General features: G+C 44.1%; 1 protein-coding gene across 2 annotated transcripts in view; it reads left to right on the top strand.

Annotated features, from left to right (window-relative positions):
- Positions 1–22,930, top strand: part of CES5A (carboxylesterase 5A) — a 28,100-nt gene extending 5,170 nt beyond the window's left edge. The window contains exons 4-13 of one of the 2 annotated variants that reach the window (XM_005899869.2): positions 1,458–1,591; positions 4,594–4,747; positions 5,780–5,884; positions 8,001–8,105; positions 9,748–9,888; positions 13,329–13,397; positions 15,145–15,292; positions 19,868–20,017; positions 22,535–22,607; positions 22,699–22,930. In XM_005899869.2, coding sequence (XP_005899931.1) covers positions 1,458–1,591; positions 4,594–4,747; positions 5,780–5,884; positions 8,001–8,105; positions 9,748–9,888; positions 13,329–13,397; positions 15,145–15,292; positions 19,868–20,017; positions 22,535–22,607; positions 22,699–22,930 — 1,311 coding nt within the window. The remainder of the gene's footprint in view (positions 1–1,457; positions 1,592–4,593; positions 4,748–5,779; positions 5,885–8,000; positions 8,106–9,747; positions 9,889–13,328; positions 13,398–15,144; positions 15,293–19,867; positions 20,018–22,534; positions 22,608–22,698) is intronic. The other variant, XM_070386856.1, reaches the window with a different exon arrangement.
- The last annotated feature ends 4,146 nt before the right edge of the window (positions 22,931–27,076 follow it).

Here is a 27,076-nt window from a genome sequence, read left to right as displayed (position 1 = left end):
CAGACCAGGGATTTAACCAGTGCCCCCTGCATTGGCAGGCATATTCTTATCCTCTGGACCACCCAGGAAGTCTGGGGGACATCCTGTTTTAAAGAAGATAATTGCCTTTTGCAAATTTTTTATTTTCAAATGAAGACAGGTTATAATGAGAAATGTTTCACTTAAGAATGCGAAAGATCTTTGTACAAGTGAGTGTACTTTGCATCTAATTTTGGACCACACCCTCTCTCTCCCCCTTGCCACTGCAACAGAGACTTGCTCTATTGTATCATAACAGCAGCACCTATTGAGGGCTGACTGTGTGCCAGGTACAGTTCATTCTCTCATCTAAGCCCCCACAATAACCCAGTGGGGAGGATTATTGGACCTAGTCTACAGACGCGGAAGCTGAGGACCAGGGAGGGCATAAGCAGCTTGGTCCACATTATACACACCGTAAGCGGCAGATCTGGGTATCAATCCAGTGCTTTGTCCAGTTCTCCTTTACCTCCATGGCTTTCTTCTCTTTCCTACCCCATGAGTTATAGTCACTAATATGACTTTTAAAAGAGAAGAGAAGGGATTTTTTTTTTAATTAAGTATATACATGGTAATATGCATTAAGTATGGGCTTCCCAGGTGGTGCTAGTGGTAAAGAACCTGCCTGCCAACGCAGGAGACTTAATAAGAGACTCAGGTTCGATCCCTGGGTCGGGAAGATCCCTTGAAGAAGGTAATGGTGACCCACTCCAGTATTCTTGCCTGGAGAATCTCATGGACAGGGCAGCCTGGCGGGCTACAGTCCATGGGGTGGCAAAGAGTTGGACATGACTGAAGTGACTTCGCACACATACATTAAGTATATACCTGGTGATAATACCATTTGAATGTTTGATGTTTCCTGGCCCCAATTTTTCTAATTGGTAAAGTAAAACTTCCACACTTTTCTCTTTTTCCCTCCTCTCTTCTCTTCTCTCTGTAAGTAGGATAAACTCTTAGATTAAAACAGTTTAAGTGGCTCTTGGTCTCATATATCGCTTATAGCTATTTCCATTTTTCTGTGGGTCACAAGTTTCATGACATTAAGTTAACACTTTTTGAGCTCTTGAAATATGCCAACATTGTTCCATGAACTTCAGATGAAGAATTTTCTTTAAACGTCATGATAACCTCATAAACGAGACACTTTCATTCTGCACATCTTACAGATGAGAAAAACGAACCTCAGAAAGGTTCAGAAGGCTGCTCAAAGCCACACAACTAGTCAAGGGCAGAGATGGGAATCAAACCCAGGCACTCATATGCCAGAATCCACATACATAACCCTGGGCCTTCTTGAAAAGACAAAACCGCTGAGGCTGTTTGGGAAGGAAAGTGAAACATTCCTATTTCCCTAAAGAAAGAATGTCCCAGCATGCATGAGGGGGGGCTGTGGGTGCCTGGTGGGCTGGCTGGAGGGTTCCTTTCCCCTTCCTCAGGTCATGGTGTGGCTCCCTGGCGGCGCCTTCGAGACTGGCTCAGCGTCCATCTTTGATGGGTCCGCCCTGGCTTCCTATGAGGACGTGCTGGTTGTGACCATTCAGTACCGACTAGGAATATTCGGCTTCTTCAAGTGAGTCTCCCCAAGGGATTGACACCCCTGACCACCGAGGAGCAGCTGGGTGCAGCCACAGGAAACTTAGTGCTTGGCAACCTAAGGAGAAATGAGCCTTCAGGGACGCTGAACTAATTTGGCCCAAACTAGTTAGGTTATGTTAGCAGCTGTAACTGATAAACCCCAAGTTTATCTGTTAAACTTAAACTTTCCTTCTCACTCAACTAAAATCCAACCAAGTGTTTCTGACTGACAGGCATTCTTCTCCATGGTCAATCAGGGACACAGGTTCCTTCCATCCCTCCTCCAGGGCCACACCCAGCTTCTCTGCAGTTGGCCAGCAGATGGAGAACAAGCAGGAGAATCATACCAGGGTGGTCTTTCCAGGCCAGCCTGGTGGGGGCGATTATTGCTCTGTTTACATACAATTGGCAGAACTCAGTCATAATAGCCACACTCAACTGCGAGGGAAATGTGCTCCCTGGCAGATGAGGAAACCAGGAGTGTGAGCAGTTCCAAGTGTCTGCCATTGGGCCCCACATCAAGCCTCCTCCATCGCTCACCTAGGAATAGTCACTCCATTGATGACTTCCCTCCCCCACCAAGTAGTATCAGGCATGTTTCAGTGCTCATGTGAGCCCAACGCCATGCCAGGCACTTGCTATGCATTCATTATAACTCACCCTCAGGCTAATTCTATGAGAAACATACTGTTGTTATTCTCATTTTACACTTGAAAAATGGAAGCACAGAGAGGTGAAACAACTTCCCAGAACGGAGCTAGGTCTCTTGGCCACTTCCCTGATACTATTTAGAACATGGCAGAACTCAAGCCCTGGCCAGGATGTGAGCCAAAGGTCAGAAAGTATGGGGAAGGCAGCAAGGAGTCCAGCATGTATCCTGCCCCTGAGAGGCTGTCAGTGTCATGGGGAAAATAACACAGGGACACAAATCCCCGCCAGGCAGGACATCAGTCACGTTCTGAGGGTAAGAGGTGCCAGAGCTGCATGTAGAAACAGAGGCGGGAGCTGCAAGAAATCAGCCAGTCTTCCTGAGAGAAGTGGAATTGGAACTAATTGCACCTTAAAGATGGGGTTGGACTTAGGGATGAAGGGTTGGGAGAGAGCACTCTTGGCAACAGGAGCTGCCTGAGCAAAGACTAGGAAGTTGGAAGGAAACATAGTTGGAAGTTGGAAGGAAGTTGGGGCTGGAACAGTATTTGCAAACTGGGCTTTGGGGCATGTAGCACAGGGAGGTGGCTGAGAGGCTGCTGTGGAGGCAGAAAGGACTGAGATCAGACTAATGTCCTGACCAGAGTGCTTACATGTTTAGCAGGTCTGTACATTGGGATTCTGCCTAATATTCTCTCAACAGAAAGGTTTCCAAAAGTTGTTTATAACATCTGGGTTCTAATAGACAGGTAGATGAGAATATAATAGGAAATGGGTGCGAAAAGGTAGGGCCAGGCCTGATTGGGAAAGACCCTGAATGCCAGGCTGTACATGGTGACTGGTTTTTAGTGGATAAAGAAGGAGGGACCCAGGAGTGCCCTGCAGAGCAATAGAGTGGAAGGTCACTCCAAAGTAGAGTGCAGGCTGGCCCAGGGGTACCTGGGCTTCAGATGGGACATCTGATTGGGATGCTTCTGTGCAGCCTAGATGCAGGTCATGGGGTGAAGCAGGCTGGTGGCTGAATAACTAGAGGGATTACTAGCATGGATATGGCACTTACTGTGTGCCTGCACCGTCAGTCTTCACAACAGTCATGTGAAGCAGGTACCATTATCAACCCCATTCAGACATGAGAACGTTGAGGCAAAGCAAGTTAAGCGACTTGCTCATGGTCACCCAGATCATAAGTGACCAGATTATGAATCAGGATAAACAAAGGGAGGAATGGGAACCAACGTGGGAGCCATGATGGAATGGAGGTGAAATTAGCAGAGTGTGGCTCCTGACCAGATGCAGGGATTGTGGGAGAGAGAAGGTGGAGGTGGGGCCAGCACAGGCATCAGGGACAGACAGAGAGAACCAAGGGGAGGGGCGGTGTGGGGGACTGGAAGATGGAGGAGGAGTAGACTATGATCCCGAGGTCACCCTCATACGTGGTGGGAAGCATACGTGTACTACCCAGCAGCAGGGGCACACGGTTAGGAGAATGGACCCAGATCTGTGACTTTCTAGCTCCTGGGCTAGGGAGTTCACCTCTCTATGCCTCTGCTTCCTGTCTGTGAGACGGAAACGATGAATCCCTCAGTATCCTTAGAACACGCTTGCGGATATCAAGCATGGGAGTGGGCATGACGTGAGTGAGTTCTGGCTGCCTAGAAATGCAGCCACTGCCCAAACCACTTCCCAGCAGAGGTGGGGGAACATGGGGTGATGGAATCAGTCTCTCAATATTCCACCCTGAAACCCCCAGCCGGTTCCTCCCTCTGACCACACACAGTGGGGTAGTTCATGAAAATCGCCCTTTTGAGAACAAGGTGGAGAAGGGCGGAGAGAGTACCCACAAGGATGAAGGAGAAAGACCAGCACCACCTACCTCATAGGGTGGGAGGATTATAGGAACTCCAGCTATAAAGCCCTGGGGACAGCATTGTACACGATGCTGCAACAGCTGCTATTATTATCATTATTTTTAATTCAGTCATTCACTTGGAACCCCTGTGCCCAGGGAGGTCTTGCTTCCTGGTGCAGACCAACTCTCAGGAGCAGGACTCTTCTGGAATCCATGGATTCAGGGGAGGCTGTGAACACCCTGAAATTGCACATACCAAATTGTCCATGCATTTTTCTGGGGGTATGGAGCTTTCATCAGATTCTCAAAGAAACCCAAATCCCAACAGAGGGTGAGAATTAAGCCTGGTTCTCCCAGCGACCCCAGGCCTCTGGCTCCCCGCTTTTCTCCAGCTGGAGTGGCGGTGCCCTGACACAGCCCACAGCCTCCGCCTCCAACCCCTGAGGCTGTGGGAAGCAGACTGGCCAGATGAGTGTTCTCACCCTGCCTCTTGTCCACAGCACAGGGGACGAGCATGCGCGGGGAAACTGGGCCTTCATGGATCAGGTGGCTGCTCTGATCTGGGTCCAGGAAAACATTGAGTTCTTCGGTGGGGACCCACGCTGCGTGACCATCTTCGGCGAGTCAGCAGGAGCGATAAGTGTTTCCAGCCTTGTGAGTTTCTTCTCTTTGGGACCTGAAGGAACTTCGGTGGGAGAGGTGACAAAAATTAGGACAATGAGTCATGCACATCTAATTGCTGCTTTCGTGTTGAACAAATGCTCATAAACACATTGTCTCCCTCGAGCCTCACAAATACACGGTGAGTAAGGGGCTTAGTCTCATTTCAAGGGCAAGAAGTGAAGGAGCCAGCACCCCCGTGCCAGAAGGCTTGACCTTCAAGTTCATGAGGAACCTGGGCCTCTGAGAGGTTAGAAGATTTGCCCAAACCTTTGCAGCTAGTCCTTGAAATTCCCAAACCAGGACTTTTTTTCCCTCTAAGTGTAGAACACTTACGGAGAAGGCAATGGCAACCCATTCCAGTACTCTTGCCTAGAAAATCCCATGGATGGAGGAGCCTGGTAGGCTGCAGTCCATGGAGTCATGAAGAGTTGAACATGACTGAGCGACTTCACTTTGACTTTTCACTTTCATGCATTGGAAAAGGAAATGACAACCCACTCCAGTGTTCTTGCCTGGAGAGTCCCAGGGATGGCGGAGCCTGGTGGGCTGCCGTCTATGGGGTTGCACAGAGTCGGACACGACTGAAGTGACTTAGCAGGGTAGAACAACTAAGGAGGCTTCCTGGTAGGTTTTATTTCTTTTATTTTTATTATTTTTAATTTTTTAATTGCTTTAAAATGTGTATTGTTTCTGCCACACAACAACACAAATCAGCCTATGTAGACATGTTTAGCCTCCCTCCACCTCCCTCATCCCACCTCTCTAGGTTGTCACAGAGTGCCAGACTGGGCTCCCTGTGTCGCACAGCAGCCTCCCACTGGCTGTCTACTGTACACACAGTAGTATATATACACGCCAATGCAGCTTTCTCAGGGCATCACCCCTTCCACCTATGTCCACAGGTCTGCTCTCTGCATCTGCTTCTCTGTGAAAGTTTTCTCTAAAGAAAGGCTGGCTATTATGTGTGATGGGTGGGAAGCTCCCTGAATAACGTTTCCTGGGCCTCCTGTGTTCTCTCTCCAGATTCTGTCCCCCATGACCAAAGGCTTATTCCACAGAGCCATCATGGAGAGTGGGGTGGCCATCATCCCTTACCTGAAGGCCCCTGATTACGAGAGGAATGATGATGTAGGTATATTGTAAACTCCTCTCCAGCTTCCTGTCTTTGGTCAGGAGAGAATGTGATCAGGTGTCCAGAGACCATCTGCTTGGCTGTCCGTACTGACCATGACTAAAGGATCTGATGTTGGCCCAAGGTGACCCTTCTTGCTTCATGGAAGGTCTGGTTCAACAGGACGTCGGCCCAGGCGCACAATGCACTGTTGCTGGTGTGCTTGCATGTGTGGGGGCGGTGGGCAGGGGTGGTGTAAGCATATGTGATAGTTCTTACGTTTTACCCATTATTCTTTGCTGGTGACATATGACTCAGTTTTCTGTATTATGTATGGCTTATCTGCTTTCTCTACTCTACCTAGCGGAGAAGGCAATGGCACCCTACTCCAGTACTCTTGCCTGGAGAATCCCATGGATGGAGGAGCCTGGAAGGCTGCAGTCCATGGGGTCGCTGAGGGTCGGACATGACTGAGCGATTTCACTTTCCCTTTTCACTTTCATGCATTGGAGAAGGAAATGGCAACCCACTCCAGTGTTCTTGCCTGGAGAATCCCAGGGATGGGGGAGCCTGGTGGGCTGCCGTCCATGGGGTCGCACAGAGTTGGACACGACTGAAGTGACTTAGCAGCACTCTACCTAGAGCGCTATGTTAAGAAAGGTTCTGAAGTTGTTTCCAGCTCAGTGTGAAATAACACTGTTACTGATAAATGCTGTCTGGCATGAGACTGTGAGGGGGAAGTGAAGCATGTGCCCCAGGTATTTGTCATCTATCATCTTGTCTTAGCGCTCTACCCAGATAAGAAGACCTGGAGGCCAAGGTCTCTCTGTATCTTTCATGTCCCAGCATAGTATCTGGTGTGTATTAGAAGATTCTAAATGTTTGCTGAATGAATGAGTTCACAAATGAGCTGATTCACTCGATGAATATTAATTAAGCACTGGACTATGGAGCCATCTCCTGGGTATCATTCACATTAGTGGTGCATTTTTTTAAGCACCTTGTAGAAAATAACAACCAAAAGTGGGAACACAGAGCTGTAATATGATTTTTAAAAATACTCTCAATACACAGAGAATATTGATTTTGGTAGAATGATATATCAAGCTACTTTTAGTTTGTGTGTTTGCCACACACATATTGAGTGCTCTTTGTTTTCCCTGCTGTATTTTAAGACCAATGAGTGTTTAAGTGGAGAAAGCATATACAAACTTAAGACTGTGTGTGTAAGCAGATGTGTGATAGTTCTTACATCTTATCCATTATTCTTTGCTGGTGATATATAACTCAGTCCTCTGTATTATGTATGGCTTATTTACTTAATCTACTTTGGCCACCTGATTCGAAGAGCCAACTCATTGGAAAATACTCTGATGCTGGGAAAGACTGAGGGCAGGATAAGGGGGTGACAGAAGATAAGATGGTTGGATGGCATCAATCCTTTTTATGATTTTTAACCTGGAACCCACGGAAAGTAGAAGAGGTGGTTCTAGAACCCCTGCAGTTGTATGCAGACTGCATGTGTGTGCGTCTTTCAGGGAGAGCGTCTGTAGCTTCCACTGGATACTCAGAGCATCCATGACTCCCAGAAGAGTAAGGACAACTACTATCAAGAGCCAAGTTCTATATATGTAGGAAGTCCAGGGAGAGAGCAGGAAGGTGTCTAGCAAAGGCTAACTAGGACAGGAAGATGAGGACACTTAGAGTAACAGGAGATTAGAAAAGGAAGGGCTCATGGGCTCTATGGGCTAAAAGGACATCCTGGAAAAGATGGGGCTTGGGCCTCAAGGAATAAATGGAATTGGTAGAGACAGAAAAAGGATGTTCAGGACATGTTCAGATGCTCCAGGTTGGGGTGGCGGTGGGACTTGAGCGGAGCTGACAGGCTGAAACAGATCCAGCTCAGGTGATTACTAAAGATGGCGAGGAGAGTCAGGCAAGAGAGAAAAGATGATGCAGTGCCAGCCTGTCCTCAGTGTGCACATTCCATTATGGGCCCGTGGTGAGAGAGGCCACATGCTGGTCTTCATATATGAAGCAGCAGCCTAGGGCTGGACTGAGGACGTTTTTCAACTCTCATTTTCCTGGAGGCTTTCAGTTCTGTGCACTGACCTATTCCTTCTCCGAAAATAGTTGCAGACAATTGCAAGTATTTGTGACTGCAGCGCGTCGGACTCCGTTGCCCTGCTGCAGTGCCTGCGGGCAAAGTCCTCCAAGGAGTTGCTGAGCATCAACCAGGTGAAGAGGGGGGGGAGTTTGGGGACAAGGTTGTCCTTTGAATGGAATCGTAGGCAAATCCTACCTCTCTCTTATTTATTTCAATTCTGAACTTGGACAGATGGGGGTTGGGGATTCCTAGTAATGACTATAAAAAAAAGCAATGTGGAATATAGAGCTCTTATAGTTTAATTTAAGGAGATTGACAAGCCAGGGTGCTGCTTAGCTTGGAGAAGACACAACAAAACCCCAAGATTGTAACTGTCTCTACATCAGTGAAGGGATCTCACAGGGAAGAGGGTCCACATTTGCTCCACAGGCCACCAGGAGCTAAAGTCAAGATCAAGAGCTGGAAGTTGGGGAGCCATAACTAAGCACTTTCTAAAAACTCAGTTATCTGAAAAAGGATCAGCTCCTTTAGAAGACAGTGAGATACCCACCTCTGTAGGTATGTAAGCAGGGTCTAAATGACCATAGATGAATTTCAATCACCAAGTAATTTATTGGACTGGATAACCTTTTATGCCTAATCTTCCAATCTTGAGACCCTCTGATAGTCCTTGAGAGACAATGAAATCCTTACCTGTCCGTTTCCGACATTTGTTAAACAATTATTTGGCATGGATTGAAAAATCTGCTACAAGTTGTACTAGGACCCAGGAAATAGATAAGTTCTTGACCCAATGTAGTGTGAAAGTTCTTTTTGTGGGCTCTCTTCTACCCCTACTCCCAAAACAGAGACCTAAAAACAAACAAACAAAAAAAAATCATGAATAGAACCAGATGTTGCTTCCTAAGACCCAAGAACCGTCCATCCAGACCCAAGTCTCAGTGCTGAGGAAGACACCTTGGGAAGACAGCATACCAACCCACACTACCCTGGCCATCCCCTCACCTCACCTCTCTGTCCATGGCATTTGGACAGTGGTTCCACGCTTGAGCGTGCATCAGACTCACCTGGAGGGCTGGTTACTGAGCTGCACGCCCCAGAGTTTTGTATTTGGCAGGCCTGGGATAGGGCATGAGAATTTTTTTTTAAATTTATTTCTATTTATTTTTGGCTGTGCTGGGTCTTCATTGCTGTACAGGGTTTCTCTAGTTGCAGGGAGCAGGGGCTATTCTTTGTGGTGGTGTGTGAACTTCTCATCGCAGTGGTTCCTCTTGTGGAGCACGGGCTCCAGGCACTTGGGCTTCAGTAGTTGTGGCGCACTGGGCTTAGTTCCTCTGAGGCACGTGGGATCTTCCTGGACTGGGGATCGAACCTGTGTTCCCTGCATTGGCTGGGGGGTTCTTTACCACTAGACCACCAGGGAAGCCCGAGAATTTGCAATTGTAACAAGTTCCCAGGCAATGCTGCTGGTCCTGGAGCCACTTTCTGAGAATCATTGTGCTGGGGTATTATATATCTTAGGGAGTTACTACTTTTTTATCCTCATTTAGAAGACCAGGAAATTCAGGCCCAGAAAAGTTGGGCCCCTTTGCCCAAGTGAGTGGCAGAGTTGGCCAGGAAGCACTGATGCCTCGGGATGGGCCAAGAGTGATTGATTTTTCTTTTCTTAATGCCTTTTGCTATAGTGGATTGGTTCAGTTGGGCTAGAGTCTGGGGACAGCAGGTTTTGTGAAATGAAACAGCTGCTGATTTTTCTCTTCTTCCTTGTTTCAGAAAACCAAGTCTTTCACTCGAGTGGTTGATGGCCTTTTCTTTCCTAATGAGCCGCTAGACCTGTTGGCTCAAAAATTATTTCATCTGGTTCCTTCCATCATCGGAGTCAATAACCACGAGTGTGGCTTCCTGCTACCCATGGTAAGAATTCCTCTGTGCCTCCTCCCACTCCTTCAACAGTGAGGCAGCTGTCTGCTTCACACTGGGCGAGCACATAGCTCTCACCAGCATTATGAGGGCTGGAGCCCATCACCCCAAATACACACCAGTCACTTTTTCTCTCTGAAGGAGGAGAACTGTGGATTGGGGGCAGCTGCAGCAAGTGTTCACTCTGTTCTTCCTATAGGGTTAAAGAAACAATTGTACAAAAAAGTGAGAGATCCAAATGGACTTTGTTCAAAATATTACAAATGATTGTTTCAAATAAGCACTGTTTCTCCCTCAAAGGTGAAATTCACACAGGTTTAGAAAACTGCAGACCTTCACACTTTCATTTCAAGCCTTGGTTCTGGCATTTCATTTCCAAGAATGCCAGTGCAAGTTGCAAAATTATTGACTTGTTTCATTCATCCAACAAATATGAACCAAGGGTTTACTCTATGCCCTGCACTCATTAAAAAAAACAGCATTCAGCAATGAGCAAGTCACATGGTTCCTGCTTTTTGCCAGCTTACATTCTCAAGGGGAGAGACAGATAATATGCAAGATTGAATGGATGGTTTCAGAGAGTCAGAGAAGGCAATGGCACCCCACTCCAGTACTCTTGCCTGGAAAATCCCATGGATGGAGGAGCCTGGTGGGCTGCAGTCCATGGGGTCGCTAAGAGTTGGACACGACTGAGCGACTTCACTTTCACTTCTCACTTTCATGCATGGGAGAAGGAAATGGCAACCCACTCCAGTGTTCTTGCCTGGAGAATCCCAGGGACCGGGGAGCCTGGTGGGCTGCCGTCTATGGGGTTGCACAGAGTCAGACACGACTGAAGCGACTTAGCAGCAGCAGCAGCAAGGGCTATGAAGAACATAGACTGAGAAGAGGAGGCTTCTTTAGGGAGCAGAAAAGAGGTCAGGAAAAAGTTCTCTGAGGAGGGACCATTTGAGCTGAGATCTGAATGCTTAGTAGGAGCCATGGTTTGTTTGACCCTGTAGTTTGAGTCTCCCCATTTAAAATAAGCTTTTCATCTGTCCTCAGAGGGCTTCCCAGGTGGCGCTAGTGGTAAAGAACCCACCTGCCAATGCAGGAGACATAAGAGATACAAATTTGATCCGTGGGTTGGAAAGGTTCCCTGGAGGAGGAAATGGCAACCCACTCCAGTGTTCTTGCCTGGAGAATCCCATGGACGGAGAAACCTGGCAGACTATAGTCCACAGGGTCGCAAAGATTCGGACACAACTAAAGCAACTTAGCACACGTGCAATGCTGTGCTCAGAAGAGAGCGCTCAGTTCTTTATATTTCCTAGTTCATTTCTACAGATCAACCTCCACCTTTCAAGTAGGGGCAGTGAAATACAGTGTATGAAATGCAGGCTATGAAATACAGTGATTTGTCGAGTTACAAGGCTAGCTGGTGGTCCTCTGGAATCAAAACCCTGAGATCACTGGGTTGTTAAAGGCATGTTCTGGCGATTATTAATTTGACATACAGAGCAATGTTTCAGGGTAGGTGGAGTGGGGATTTTTTCCCCTCATTGTAATTGAAGCAACTGAGTCACAGACTGTGGCTTAAGTTAGTTCTTTTAATGCTTTGTGGATCTGTACTAGAAAAAGGGAGACAGGCGCTACTGATAACAGCCTCATCACCATAATCACTGTGACTGAGTGTCTTTCATAAGCCAAGTGTTTGGCGACTGTACAATAATGCAAACAGGCATTATTATCCCCATTTAGCAGCTAAAGAAACTGAGACTCAGAGAGGCTAATGTGACTTTCCTAAATCTCCTAGCTAGAGAGGAGACAGCAGTGTATAAATTTCATATATTTAGGTTCTGCCTGTAAATGCTGAGTTCTCTATTTACCGGCTGTGTGACCTTCGAGGAGCTGCCTAACCTCTCTGAATCTCTGTTCCCTCATCTATGAAATATGGCTAAAGTTACTACCTGCCTCACAGATACACATCAAATAGTCTGGCATATAGTCTAAATGCTAGGCATTTATTAGATATTGGAATTATTCAAGTAGGAGGACAGGACTTGGTGTCCAAGTCTGTACAGCAAAAGCCTGCATGAGTGCTGTCCTTCTGTGGTTGTTTGAGACCATAGAAAACCTCCAAAAACCAATCCTGGCTCCTGAACATACAGAGAGGGTTCTTAGTAGTTTAAAAGTACTTGTGGATTATTTGAAAGACTCTAGGGGTTCTCTCAGATTCCACAAGACAGATTTGTTTAAATATCTGTCATGATTCATTACCCCAAGATTTTCAGCAGAAAATGTACCAGAGAAATTCATTTGACAAGTGAATACTATTTCTATTACCTCATGTTTTTAAGCTGTGATATTGGCCAGGGAAGGGTCATTTTAAAAATAACTGCTTGTAGCTCTTACTCTGTACCAAGCAGCCTCTGTGTTTTTAACCATCCACTCTGCAGCCTCACTTGCTGCCTGCCTCTGCCAACTGCTGGTTTCTCAGACAGCCCAATGACAAAGGACTTTAGAAAGAGAGCAATAAATAAACCACTTCAACTTGCTGTTGAAGCCAAGTGGTGGTCTGCATTAGTTTCCTAGGGCTGCCGTAATGAAATACCGCAGAGGTGGCCTAAACCACAGAAATGTATTTTCTCAGTGTTCTAGAGGCTAGAAGTTCAAGATCAAAGTGCCAGCAGGTTTGGTTTCCTCTGCGGCCTCCTCTTTGGTTTGCCGGTGGCCACCTTCTCGCTGTGGCCTCACAGGTCTTTCCTCCGTGTGCACACCCCTTGAGTCTCTGCATGTCCAAATTTCCTCTTCTTGTAAGGACACCGATCAGACTGGATTAGGGCCCATCCTAGCATCCTCATGTTAGTTCAACAACCCCTTTAAAGACCCTCCTCTCCGTACACAGTCACATTCTGAGGTCCTAGAAGGAGCCTGGTAGACTGCAGTCCATGGGGTCTCGAAGAGTCGGACAGGACTGAGCGACTTCCCTTTCACTTTTCACTTTCATGCATTGGAGAGGGAAATGCAACCCACTCCAGTGTTCTTGCCTGGAGAATCCCAGGGACGGGGAGCCTGGTGGGCTGCTGTCTATGGGGTCGCGCAGAGTCGGACAAGACTGAAGCGACTTAGCAGCAGCAGCAGCAGCAGGGGTTCCACATAGGAATTTGGTAGAGGACACACCCAACTCATAATGTGGTGGCCACTCAGCTCCCTCAAGACCTCAGGTATGACAGGGAACGGCTGCTTGATAAATTCAAATGTGAGAAAAAGAATCATCATTGCTCAACCAACCCACTGAGGCTGCTCCTTACACATGGACCCCTCGGGGCTGAAAGGGTTCCTGCTCTAGCCAGCCTCCCCTCTGAAAGGTGGGTGCCTGGGCACTTGGGGAGACCAGTTTCCCTTCTGATGACCTGATGTACTCACGGAGGACTCCCTGCTTCTTTCCACAGAAGGAGTTTCCTGAGATCCTCTGGGGCTCCAACAAGTCCCTCGCCCTGCAACTGATACACTCAGTCCTGGTAAGTGAGCTTGACTCTCCTCCAAGATCCATTCATTTCACAAACCTCCTGGGTCACACTCAGGGGTAAGGCTGGGATAGAGATTTATTCATTCATTCATTAGTAGATCTTCACTAAACAGAGTTCTGCAATCCCTTATCCACAGTCTCAACATCCAAATAGCTCTGACAGCCCACAAGCTCGGCAGCCAAAATTCACCTAGACTGATACACAGCCATTGGTCTTCATTATTCCTACACGTTCATTCACTTTGTCCCACTATATGTTTCTATGTGATCAATGTGGGGGCTGAGCATATCATATAATATGCAGCATATGTACTGAATTATTCATCTAAGAACTGAAAAGTTTTGAATTCTGAAAACCACCTGGGACTAGAGACCCATATTCACTACATACCAGTCAGGTACTGTTCTCTGTTCTAGCAGTGCTGAGGGCCTTTAGCCAATCATTTATTCATTCACTCCCTATACTAGGGGTATAGAGATATATCAACCTAGACACTAAGACAGAGACAGATTTCTTCCCTTCCTTCCTTTCTTCTTTCCATAAACATACACTCAGTGTGTATTCTGTGCCAGGTTCATTTCATTCATTTTTTCATTGAATAAATGTTTCTTGAGAGTCTGCACACCCTGACACGTCCTTAGGTCCTGGGTACAGTGATAGAGGAACTGAAGGGCCTCTTAATGAAAGTAAAAAAGGAGAGTGGGAAAAAAACTGACTTAAAACTCAGCACTCAGGAAACTAAGATCATGGCATCCGGTTCCATCACTTCATGGCAAATAGTTGGGGAAACAATGGAAACAGTGAGAGACTTTATTTTCTTGGGCTCCAAAATCACTGTAGATGGTGACCACAGCCATGAAATTAAAAGACACTTGCTCCTTGGAAGAAAAGCTATGACCAACCTAGACAGCATATTTAAAAGCAGTTCGTCTAGTCAAAGCTATGGTTTTTTCAGTAGTCATGTATGGATGTGATAGTTGGACCATAAAGAAAGCTGAGCGCCAAAGAATTGATGCTTTTTAACTGTGGTGTTAGAGAAGACTTTTGAGAGTCCCTTGGACTGCAAGGAGATCAAACCAGTCAATCCTAAAGGAAATCAGTCCTGAATATTCATTGGAAGGACTGATGCTGAAATTGAAGCTCCAATACTTTGGCCACCTGATGCAAAGAGCTGACTCATTGGAAAAGACCCTGATGTTGGGGAAGATTGAAGGTAGGAGGAGAAGGGGACAACAGAGGATGAGATGGTTGGATGGTATCACTGACTCGATGGACATAAGTTTGAGCAGGCCCTGGGAGTTGGTAATGGACAGGGAAGCCTGGCATGCTGCTGTCCATGGGGCCACAAAGAGTCAGACACAATTGAGCGACTGAACTGAACAGTGATAGCAGGCACTCTCCCTGAATTTGAGGGACTTGTAGACTGTTGGGATGGGTGAACATGACCAAACACCTCATACTGGAGTTAAGAACATGGGACCTGGATGCAAATAGACTTGTGAAGGAGTCATGGTTCTACCACTTTGGACAAACCACATCACCTCTCTAAACCTCAGTTCCCTCACCTGTCAAATGGAGTTAATTCTGATGCCTGCGTCATAGTATTACTGTGTGGATTCAATGAGACAATGCATATAAAGCACTCAGAATTATGCTTGCAAAGGCAAATGTTTGGCGAGTGTCGCTATGATGGCTATTGCAGTTGACCTGGATCTCTTGCTACCATGATGTTTTACAGCACATCCCTGTCCAGTATTTATACCTTGTGGCTAATGAATATTTCCACAATAAGCACTCTCTGGTCGATATACGAAATCGCTTCCTGGATTTGCTTGGAGATGTGTTCTTTGTGATCCCTGGGCTGGTCACAGCTCAATATCACACAGGTAAGTCTCCTCGCACCCCTCCTCCTGCAAGGCTGGTGGCCGCAGGGATCCCTTTGCCTGTATACTGGCGGCCACCTGCTCTGCCCTGCCCTGCTGTTCCCTTGCTGAGAGGGAGCTCCCAAGGCTGCCTGGGATATAGCCCTGCATGCTGACCTTCGCAGTTCCCCTGCCTTTCAGAGTTCAGGAATGTTGATCAGGCCTTGTTGATTCTAGTACTTTCCTTTCTTCAGGACTGTGTAGAAAAGTCCCATCCCCCCATATTTTCAGAGGCCGGCCCACACTTACCTTTCTCTTTGGAATGCGTGCGTGTGCATGCTCAGTTGTGTCTGACTCTTTGTGACTCCGTGGGCTACAATCTTCCAGTTTTCCAGGCAATAATACTGGAGCAAGTTGCCAATTCCTACTCCAGGGGATCTTCCCGACCCAGGAATCAAACCCATGTCTCCTGCATTGGCAGGTGGATTCTTTACTAGTGAGTCACCTGGGAAGCCCTGTCTGGAAATGTCTTCCCAAATATCTATAAGGAGTAGTGGAGCAATAAGAAAGAGATTACTTGTGGGGCACAAACCTGCCTTTCTTTCTTTTAAAAAAAGTTTGTATTTATTTACTTTTAATTGAAGTACAGTTGATTTACAATGTTGTGTAAATTTCTGCTATACAGCAAAATAATTCAGCTACATATATGTATATATATACACATATATATATTCTTTTCAGTATTCTTTTCCATTATGGCTTATCACAGATATTGAGTATAGTTTCCTGTGCTATACAGTAGGACCTTGTTGTTATCCGTTCTATACATAATAATTTTCATCTGCTAACCCCAAACTCCCAGTCCGTCCCTCCCCATCCCCCTTCCCTGTTGGCAACCACAGATTTGTCCTCTGTGTCTGTGAGCCCATTCACAATTAGGTTCATTTGTGTCGTAGTTTAGATACTACATGTAAGTGATGTTATAGGGTATTTGCCTTTTTCTTTCACGGCTTACTTTCTTTCTGGCTTACTTCATTTGTATGGTAATCTCTAGTTGCATCTGTGTTGCAGCAGATGGCATCATTTCATTCTTTTTATGACTGAGTAGTATTCCACTGTGTATATATGTGTATATAAATACATATACACACACCCCATCTTCTTTATCCATCTCTCTGCTGATGGACATTTAGGTTGTCTCCATGTTTTGGATATTGTGAGTACTGCTGCTATGAACATTAGGGTGCATGTATCTTTTTGGATTATGGGGCTTCCCAGGTGATGCTAGTGATAAAGAATCCTTTTGCCAATGCAGGACATATATATTTAATTTATATATATGAATTATTATTTGGCCATTAAAAAGTAATGAAATATTGATACGTGCCACAACATGGATGAAGCTTGGAAGCACTGCTAAGTGTAAGAAGCCAGACACAAAAGCTTATATGTTGTGTGATTCTGTTTATGTGATATGTCCAGAATAGGCAAATCTACAGAGTCATAGAGTTTTCATGAATGAAAGGGAGGCGTCAATGAGGGAATGAGTGCCTCAACGGGCCTGGGTTTCTGTCTGGAGTGACAAGAATGTTCTGGACCTAGATAGTGGTGATGATTGCACAACATTCTGAACTTTCTAAAAGCTGCTGAATTACACACCCTGAAACTACTAAAATGTTGACATTTATGTTGGTGAGTTTTTACGACTTACAGTGAAGAAACTGCAAAAGCAAGCCACAGATGGAAGAATATATTCACAACACAGCTATCCCACCAAGAAATCCATATCCAGACTAGAAGAATTCTTATAGTTCAATAATGAAAAGACAAATGATCCATTTACAAATGGGTGAAAGGCTTGAAAAGACACTATGCAATAGAGGAAAAATGAGAACGAAAAGCACATGAAAAGGTGCTCAACAGTATTAATCATCAGGGAAATGCAAAGTAAGCCCAAAATGAGGCAATCATTTACACCTGCTAGAATGATTAATATTTAATATTAAAAACTCAAGCCATATACCAAAAAGTATTGCCAAGGACGTGGAATGTTTAGTACTTTTGACAAGAATGGGAAATGGTTACAATCACTCTGGAAAACAGCACGTTTCTTACAAAGTTAGACATATACCTACTCTATTATTCAAATATACATAAGACTTGTGTATGGATATCCAAGCAGCTTCAATCATAATAGCCCCAAACTGGAAAGAACCCAAAATGTCTTTCATCAGATGAATAGATAAATAATTTATGGTATATTCATGCAAAAGCATACTACTTGGTGACAGGGAATCAACTATTGATACAAGGAAAACATGGATGAACCTCAAAAACATTATGATGAGCCAAAGAAGCCAGATTCAAGAGAGTACATATTGTGTTATTCCATTCACACAAAGTTCAAGAACAAGCAAAATTAATCAATTGTGATAGGAATAAAAATATTGTGTTTCTTGGTAGAATGACTAGAAGGAGCTACAAGGGAACTTCTGGGGTGATGGAAATGCTCTGTATCCTTGGGGTGGTGTTTACATGAAGGTGCACGCATTTGTTAAATTTCACCAAAATGCACATTTAAAATCTGTGCTTTTTACCTGATACTTTGATGAAAAGAGAGAAAATGAGAGGCAAGGAAGCACAGACTGTGAGTACAAAGCAACTGCATTATTAAGGCTAGCTAGAAAGGATTTAGAGAAATAAGCCAGTAACTGGAGGGCAAGTTGAAACCAAGAGTATGTATGCTTGTATGTGTTTCTCTGTGTGTATGCATGCATGCATGTGTACGTGTGTGCTTTAATGAGAGACTTTGTAAGCTTGTTTGCCACTGATGGTGATGATCCAATAGAGAGAAACTGATGCAGAGAAGGAGCAGAAATGGCAGAGCAAAGACGTGCACTAGAAGAGAGATGAAGCAACATAGGACGCAGTGGAGCATCTTGGAAGCAGGAGGATAGCTTTGTCCTATTTTCTGCAGACAGCTGAACCAGGGTCAATGAAAGGAAGTCACAAGGAGGTACATCTTGGATCAGTATAAAGCATTTTTTAAATTGGAGAATAATTGCTTTATGATGTTGTGTTAGTTTCTGCTGTATAATAACATGAATCAACTATAAGTATACATACATCCCCTCCCTTCTGGACCTCCCTCCCATCCACCCCCACCCCAGCCCTCCAGGTTATCACAGAGCACAGAGAGCTGACCTCCTGTGCTATACAACAGCTTCCCACTAGCTATCTATTTTACACATGGTATTTAAATACATGTCAATGCTATTCTCCTAATTTATCCCACCCTCCTTTGGTTTTTGTTTGTTTGTTTGTTTTGAAAAGTAGAACTGTTGCCCTTGCAGGCTGCCCTGAGGGGTTCAGTTCAGTTCAGTTCAGTCACTCAGTCGTGTCCGACTCTGCGACCCCATGAATCACAGCACGCCAGGCCTCCCTGTCCATCACCAACTCCCGGAGTTCACTCAGACTCACGTCCATCGAGTCAGTGATGCCATCCAGCCATTTCATCCTCTGTCGTCCCCTTCTCCTCCTGCCCCCAATCCCTCCCAGCATCAGAGTCTTTTCCAGTGAGTCAACTCTTCGCATGAGGTGGCCAAAGTACTGGAGTTTCAGCTTTAGCATCATTCCTTCTAAAGAAATCCCAGGGCTGATCTCCTTCAGAATGGACTGGTTGGATCTCCTTGCAGTCCAAGGGACTCTCAAGAGTCTTCTCCAACACCACAGTTCAAAAGCATCAATTCTTCGGTGCTCAGCTTTCTTCACAGTCCAACTCTCACATCCATACCACTGGAAAAACCATAGCCTTGACTAGACGGACCTTTGTTGTCAAAGTAATATCTCTGCTTTTGAATGTGCTGTTTAGGTTGATCATAACTTTTCTTCCAAGGAGTAAGCATGTTTTAATTTCATGGCTGCAGTCACCATCTGCAGTGATTTTGGAGCCCAAAAAATTAAAGTCTGACACTATTTCCACTATTTCCCATGAAGTGATGGGACCAGATGCCATGATCTTCATTTTCTGAATGTTGAGCTTTAAGCTAACTTTTTCACTCTCCTCTTTCACTTTCAGCAAGAGGCTTTTGAGTTCCTCTTCACTTTCTGCCATAAGAGTGGTGTCATCTGCATATCTGAGATTATTGATATTTCTCCCAGCAATCTTGATTCCAGCTTGTGCTTCTTCCAGCCCAGCGTTTCACATGATGTATTCTGCATATAAGTTAAATAAGCAGGGTGACAATATACAGCCTTGACGTACTCCTTTTCCTATGTGGAACCAGTCTGTTGTTCCATGTCCAGTTCTAACTGTTGCTTCTTGACCTGCATACAGGTTTCTCAAGAGGCAGGTCAGGTGGTCTGGTATTCCCATCTCTTTCAGAATTTTGCCCTGAGGGGTAATGAGTTCTGTTTCCAGGAGCAGGAAACCCTAGCCTCAGATGAGGAAGAAGGAGTTAGCTTTTTAGGTCACCTCTAGTCTCTGGGCTGTTCCACCTGTGAGTCTGTGAATCCCAGACCAGATGGGTGGAGTGAGGGGCCAGCCTCTACTGTCCCCTGCCTGCATGTCTACCACAAACCCTCTCTACCTTCCTGTAGATGCTGGTGCCCCTGTCTACTTCTATGAGTTTCAGCATCGGCCCCAGTGCTTGAAGGACAGGAAGCCATCTTTTGTCAAGGCTGATCACACTGATGAAATCCGCTTCGTCTTTGGAGGCGCCTTCCTGAAGGGCAACATTGTCATGTTTGGTAAGAAACTGGCCTGAGGGGTTCCTGCTCTTGCAGGAACATGAAATAGGGAGAAGGGGATAAGGAGAGAATCACCACCTTTAGCATGAAGCCTCGCCCACCCCACCACTATGCAAGAGCCTGGGAGTGCTGGCGGGGTGGACTGAACCTCTGGTTAACAGACACAACCTTTCCCTGGAGAATGGCCCCAGTCATAGTTTTAGAAACAAGGATGAAAAAGAAGGGCCAACATTTGCTCGATAAATGTTTCTGTTTGGACTAAAGGCAGGGTGGCCATCTGGGGGCACTCATGCAATTCAATATTTATTTACTGGGCTGCACTGGGTCTTAGCTGTGGCCTGTGAGTTCTTCCATTGTCCTTGCGGCACACAGGATCTTAAGTTCCACCATGTGATCTCTTAATAGCAGCATATAGGATCTAGTTCCCTGACCAGGGATCGAACCTGGGTCCCCTGCATTAGGACTGCACAGTCTTAGTCTCTGGACCACCAGTAAGTCCCACAATCTGATCATTTTGAGAAACAAAGCCACTTAGTTCCCTCTCCCTGACACCTGATCTTATCCTCCCCGCCCTTCCCAGAGCTCCCCTGAGGCTACCATCCAGGGCTTTCAAAGGCAAAAGCCATATTTTTCATAATTTTAGCTGAAAGTGGTGTGGATTCAGGTGATCTTATGTGAATGCTTGTGAACTGTTTCTAGTGAGGTTAGCTCATTTATTCCTGAGCTTATGACCTGTTCATTGAGGTTATCAAAAATTTAAAAACCACAGGAACTATACACAGGAGTTAGGACTAAACTATTTCATTTAAAAAATTGCACAATATGGACCCTTAACCAATTCACGCTGGCCCCTCTGTGATAAGGACAGAACCTCTCCTCTAGAGTGTGTGTAGTGTGGTTTGTTCATTGCTTTATTTATTCTTTCTTATCTTTAATGCCAGTAATAACAGAACTACCTCTTAGGTTGTCATAAGGATTAAATGAAATAATTCTCATAAATCACGTGGTGAGTGCTTAATAAATATTACTATTACTACTCAGTAGCCATCACTGAGTCTATAGTATGTGATGGGCACATGGACTCTCAAAAATGGACAAATGAACAACATGTGTTTGGGTCAAAGAGTTAAATTACTTGGTATCTGAAGAGCTTGTGAAATCAATGAGAAAAGCACAACCCAGTCAAAAACTGAGTAACAGATATAAATAGATAGTTTAGGGAAACAGAAACACCAGTGGCTTTTGAACATAAAAATCTACCTAGACTGGCTCCTGGCAAAGAGGATTAAAAACTAACCTTGACCAAGTAATCATTTTTCATAGGTCAAAGTTGGGAAGAACATTTTACATAATGTATTTGAGCAGGTGGGGGATAATAGATAACCTCATGTATCAATGGAACACTCTATCAAAACTTAAAATGCACGTAGTCATTAGTCCAACAATTCAACTTCTAAGATTTTTTTGTGTGTGCAGTTATACTTCCTCGTGTGCAAAAATATATATGCACACAGTGAAACATTGCTTTTTTGAGCAAAAGATTGAAAAAATGTCAAGACCCATTAATATAGTACTGGATACCTGAATAATATATTTACATATAATTAAATATAAATATGGGCTTCCCATGTGGCTCAGTGGAAAAGAATCTGCCTGCCAATGCAGGAGATGCCAGAGATGTGGGTCTGATCCCTGGATTGGGAAGATCCCCTGGAGGAGGAAATAACAGCCCACTCTAGTATTCTTGCCTGGAAAATCCCACGGACAGAGGAGCTTGGCATGCTACTGTCCATGGTGTAACAAAGAGACAGACACGACTGAACGCACACGCAAGCACATACATATAAATACATATTTATATATTATATGTTTCTAGAACAACAAAGAGCAACAAATGGAAGTTTTATAGGTGCCAATGTGGAACTAACTCCTGGATACGGTTTTAGTGAAAGAGAAAGATATAGAATGTGTGTCCATTATAGTACCAAGTGTGTAAAAAGATGTCTGCTTAAAGCCCTGTGCACATCTACACTCTTTCAGAAGTGCACTCAAGAACGAGGAAACAATGGTCGCCTCTGAGGTTGCCTCTGAGGCTGGTAACTCAGTGACTAGAGAGAAGAGATGGGGAGAAACTTAACTTTCATTTGATTTACTTTCTGTGTTTCTAATTTTGTACTTTGAGCAGTATTACATTTTCAAATTAAAAAATACACATACAATTAATGGATTGGTAGAGAGGGAAAGAGGTGATCTTTGTCCCCAAGAAAATCGCAGTCACATGGAAAGGGCTGGAAGAGCATTGGACAGACAGCAAAGGTGTGTGTTCAGCCTCTGCCATGCAAAAGCATGGTTGCTTGGGACGGTGATTGTCTGCAAATGCACAATGAGTACTGCGACTTAGCAGGCTGTTAGGGACGAAACGGAAAGAAAGGCGCCAAAGCAATTCATCCAATGTGAGGCCCCTTGGGCTTCTGGCACATCATTGTGGGAATGAGATTTTGTGATTATTTCCTCCAGAAGAAGCCACAGAGGAAGAGAAAGGGCTGAGCAGGAAGATGATGAGATACTGGGCTAACTTTGCTCGGACTGGGTAAGTGAACCTCCCATCTTCCTCCATACCAGATGTTTGAGGATGAAAATCTCACTGGGTATTTGAGGCAAAAAAAATCTCTCACTTCCAGGAATCCTAATGGGAAAGGTCTGCCTCTGTGGCCGGCCTACAGGCAGTCTGAGGAATACTTGCAGCTGGACTTGAACATAAGTGTGGGACAGAGACTGAAAGAGCTGGAGCTGAAATTTTGGACAGAAACCCTCCCCTTAATGATGACCTCGTCCGGAGCTCTCCTGGCTTCTCTTTCTTCCTCAACCTTCCTTTTTCTACTCCTGCCTTTCATTTTCTCTTTTGCTCCCTGAGAAGTTATCTTTGTGTAGTTTCGGTTTTCCTTCTCCTACAATTTTTTCCACCATCATTAGCTTCATCTATGTTCAGTTACTTTATGGAATCAGCTGCTTTATCTGTGTTTTGGGAACTTGGGGATGATCCTTAAAAAACTATTTTCAACACAAAAAAATGCAATTTGTCTTGGAAGGCTACCAGATTTCTTTAGTAAAGCTGGAAGAGGGCTGGGCCATCAGTTGGCATCATCATGATCCTGTTACTGATCTAAAATAAAATAAGAATGCAAAACATATACAGGGAACAGAATTTAATTCTGGGCTGAAAACTCTCCCCACAGTCCCAGCAACCAAAATAAAGTGGGCTTTCTATCAGCAAAACGTATCTTGTGTACGTTTCCCAAATTACGAGTCCTCCAACCCCCATCCAGGTGAATTTTAACCACAAACCAAGAATGGATGTCCTGAACATCACTGCCTTGAACTATGTCTCTTATCTGACTCTAGAGATATTTCAGGGAGGGGGATATACCAGAGATCCTCCTCAGAAATGGAAACCAGATGTCGTCCGAGTCCCAGAAGTCAAGCACCAAGCAGCAAGTTCAGTCAGAGACACCAAGAAGAAAAGATGTTACACAGATGTGTGAAGCCTAATCCATCATTCAGTAAATCCACACTGGGTGCCTGATAGATACCAGTAATATCTCCAGTGGGCAGATAGCGGTTAACAAAGGCATACTCTCCACTGAATGGTAAGCAGACAGGAAGCAAATATTCAAACATGTGACTATCTTACATTATTACATTGAAGAGTTCACTCAGGAAAGTAAGATGTTTTAAGAAAGTATAAGAGGGGAACATAACTTAGGTGAAAGTCTCAGGAAGCTCTCTCTGGAGAAATAACATTTGTAATAAGAAGGGATGAATTAAAGTTAACCACATGATAATTAGGGAGAACATTATACATACCATCATTCAAAGGGTATACTTGGACTTTTTATACCCATATAATCCCTGTTACATCCATATAACTTACCCAGGTAATTAGTGTTTATTTTTTATTCCTTCAGAATTACACATGAAGTACACAGAATAAGAAAGTCTCTGAAATCTCAGTAACTTACAGTTCATCTAGATCAGAGATCTTCGCTTACAGCCTGAATCTGATCCCCACAAGTATTTTGTTTAGCTCACACAATGTCAAATATGTTTTGGAATTATTTTCCACCTAATTTTAAATTAGGGAAATTTCACATTAAAAGCTATATTTACAGCTTCTCAACAACAGATCTGGTGACACTGGAACAGAATTACCACACGGTAACGTGGACTTCTGAAAGCCCATGAAGTACCTTTGTGCAAATTAGAAGATATCCTTTCCTCAGAACTCTCCCCAGAAAATATCTACATCTGTGATATGAATGACACATCCTCTGAAGTAGTGTCCTTGTGCAGTGGACAACCTTCATAACTGTCCTCTGATGGAACAGTCTGCAGGAACTGAGGAGTGGCTATCCCTTGACAAAGGAATGAACTCTCAATGTTCCACAGCCCTCACTATTCCCCACTGTCTTGGTCCTGGCCCACTTCGCTCACTGACATTACCTGCCCCCTGAAGGTGTTTAGGTTTGGACCCTTTACCTTCTCATTCTACAGTAATCTGCAGAGGTGATGGGATTCACCCAAGATCACTTAGTGAGTTAGCAGCAAGCCAACTTTGAATCAACCAGGCCTTGAATCTCTTGTCCCTCCAGAGCAAGACTCTTCCTGCCATGTTGGCTGCCTCCATCAGCAGATGATCCAAAGTCACTGGATTGTCTCTAGTTTAAGTGATTTTGAAAGTTGCAGATCAGTGATGTTCAGGCTAATTTATGGCTCTTAAAAGAGGGACTGAGCCATATGCAAGCAAGCTGAAAATTCAATTGCTTCTGCAGCTGCAGAAGGCTAATTTCTACATTGATATTTGGCAAAACTACCAACTAGAAAATACCACTCAATTCATATTTTTAAATATTATTATATTAAATGAAATTACACATATTATTTATATACTGAATGCAGTCCTAACATCAAATATGGTTCTTATTTTGGTTGGTATCTTGCTGGAGGGAGCATATTTCTACTTCATCCAGATATAGGGCCCTCTCTCCTCATATTCCTGTCCACCTGCAACCAGATGTTTTATCAAATCAAAGTTGAAATATAAATGACACTTGGTATCCAACATTTTTCATTTAATTCAGAATTTATATGGGGTGTAAGTAGAAGAATTATATGGAGGGTTTTTCCAAAATCCAATGTCCAGCCACACCGCAGTCTAACTGAGGCAAAATCTTCTTGGGAGGGACCTGGATATCTATATTTTCAGCTTTTACATGTTCAATGCACACCCTGAATAAGAACTGCTGAGCATTAATCATGTGGCATATGTATTTTTCTAATTGTTAGAGCATCTTAAAAAAAATCCATTTTTATGGGGCATGGCCAAGATGGCAGAGTAGGAAGACCCCAATTCCACCTACTCGCATGGGCAAACTAAATTATAGCTATTTACAGAGCAATTATCAATGAGAATGACATGAAGACTAGCAGAAAATATTTTGATAGGCTAATAATTAAAGATATTAATTAAAAGAGGATCTACAATGAGATAGGTTGGAGGGGCAGAAATATTATAGTCAAGATCCATACCCCTGTATAGGCAACCCACAAACAGGATTATAATTCTAACTGCAGAGGTTCCCCCCAAGAGTGAGGAGTCGAAACTCCACATTGGGGTCCTCAGTCCAGAGACCCTGCACAGGGAAGATGATCCCCCAAAACATTTGACTTGGCAAGCCAGTGGATCTAACTTTCATGAGAGACAGAAGGCTGTAGGAAACAGAAACTCCACACTTAAGGACACACACAGAATATTACATGCTTGGAGACCCAGGGCAGAAGCAGTCATTTGAAATTACCTGGGTCAGACTCATCACAGTAGGCCAACATCACCCTGATACTAAAATCAAATGAAGATATCACACAAAAAAGAAAATTACAGGCTGATATCACTAACAAACATAGATGCAAATTCCTCAACAAGCTATTAGCAGATTGAATTCAACTATGCAGTAAAAGGAACATATAACATGATCAAGCAGAATTTATGGCAGGCATGCAGAGATAGTTCAATATCTGAAAATCAATCAATATTAAATACCACACCAACAAATTGAAGAATAAAAATCACATGATAATCACAAAAGATGTAGAAAAAGCTTTTGACAAAATTTGACCATTTATGATAAAAACTCTCAAAAAACAGATGTAGAGGAAACAAACCTCAACATAATATAGGCCATCTATGACAAGCCCACAGATAACATCACACTCAATAATGAAAAGCTGAAGGCATTTCCTCTTGTCAGAAACAAGCCAAGGATGCCCACCCTCACCACTTTTATTCAACTTAGTACTGGAGGTCTTAGCCACAGAAATTTGACAACAAAAAGAAATAAAAGGAATCCAGATTTCCTTTTGTTCCTGTTTGCAGATGGCATGATACTACATATAGAAAATCCTAAAGCTACCACTGAAAAAACATTCGAACTCATCAATGAATTCAGTAATGATTCAGGATACAAAATTAATATACAGAAATCTGCTATGTTTCTATACACTAACAATGAACTATCAGAAAGAGAAATTTAGAAAACAATTCCATTCACAATCACATCAAAAAGAATAAAATACCTAAGAAATAAATCTAACCAAAGAGATAAAACACTTGTACTCAAAAAGCTATAAGACACTGACCAAAGAAATTAATGATGACACAAACAAATGGAAAGATACACTGTGCTCATGCATTAGAAGAACTGATATTGTTAAATTGACCCTACTACCCAAGACAGTCTACAGATTCAATACAATTCCTATAAAAATGCCCATGGAATCTTTCACAGAACTAGAACTATTTGTATGGAGACACAGAAGAACCAGAATAGCCAAAACAATATTGAGAAAGAAGAACAAATCTGAAGGTATCATGTTTCCTGATTTCAAACTCTCGTACAAAACTACAGTAATCAAAACAATATGATCCTGGCACAAAAAAGGACACACAGATCAATGGAACAGAGGAGAGAGTCCCGAGTGAACTCACACACATCCGGTCCATTA

The sequence above is a fragment of the Bos mutus genome, chromosome 18 (assembly GCF_027580195.1).
Source record: "Bos mutus isolate GX-2022 chromosome 18, NWIPB_WYAK_1.1, whole genome shotgun sequence".
NCBI lineage: Eukaryota > Metazoa > Chordata > Mammalia > Artiodactyla > Bovidae > Bos > Bos mutus.
Note: the sequence above shows the minus strand (reverse complement) of the source record. Positions and strands in the feature narration are given on the sequence as shown.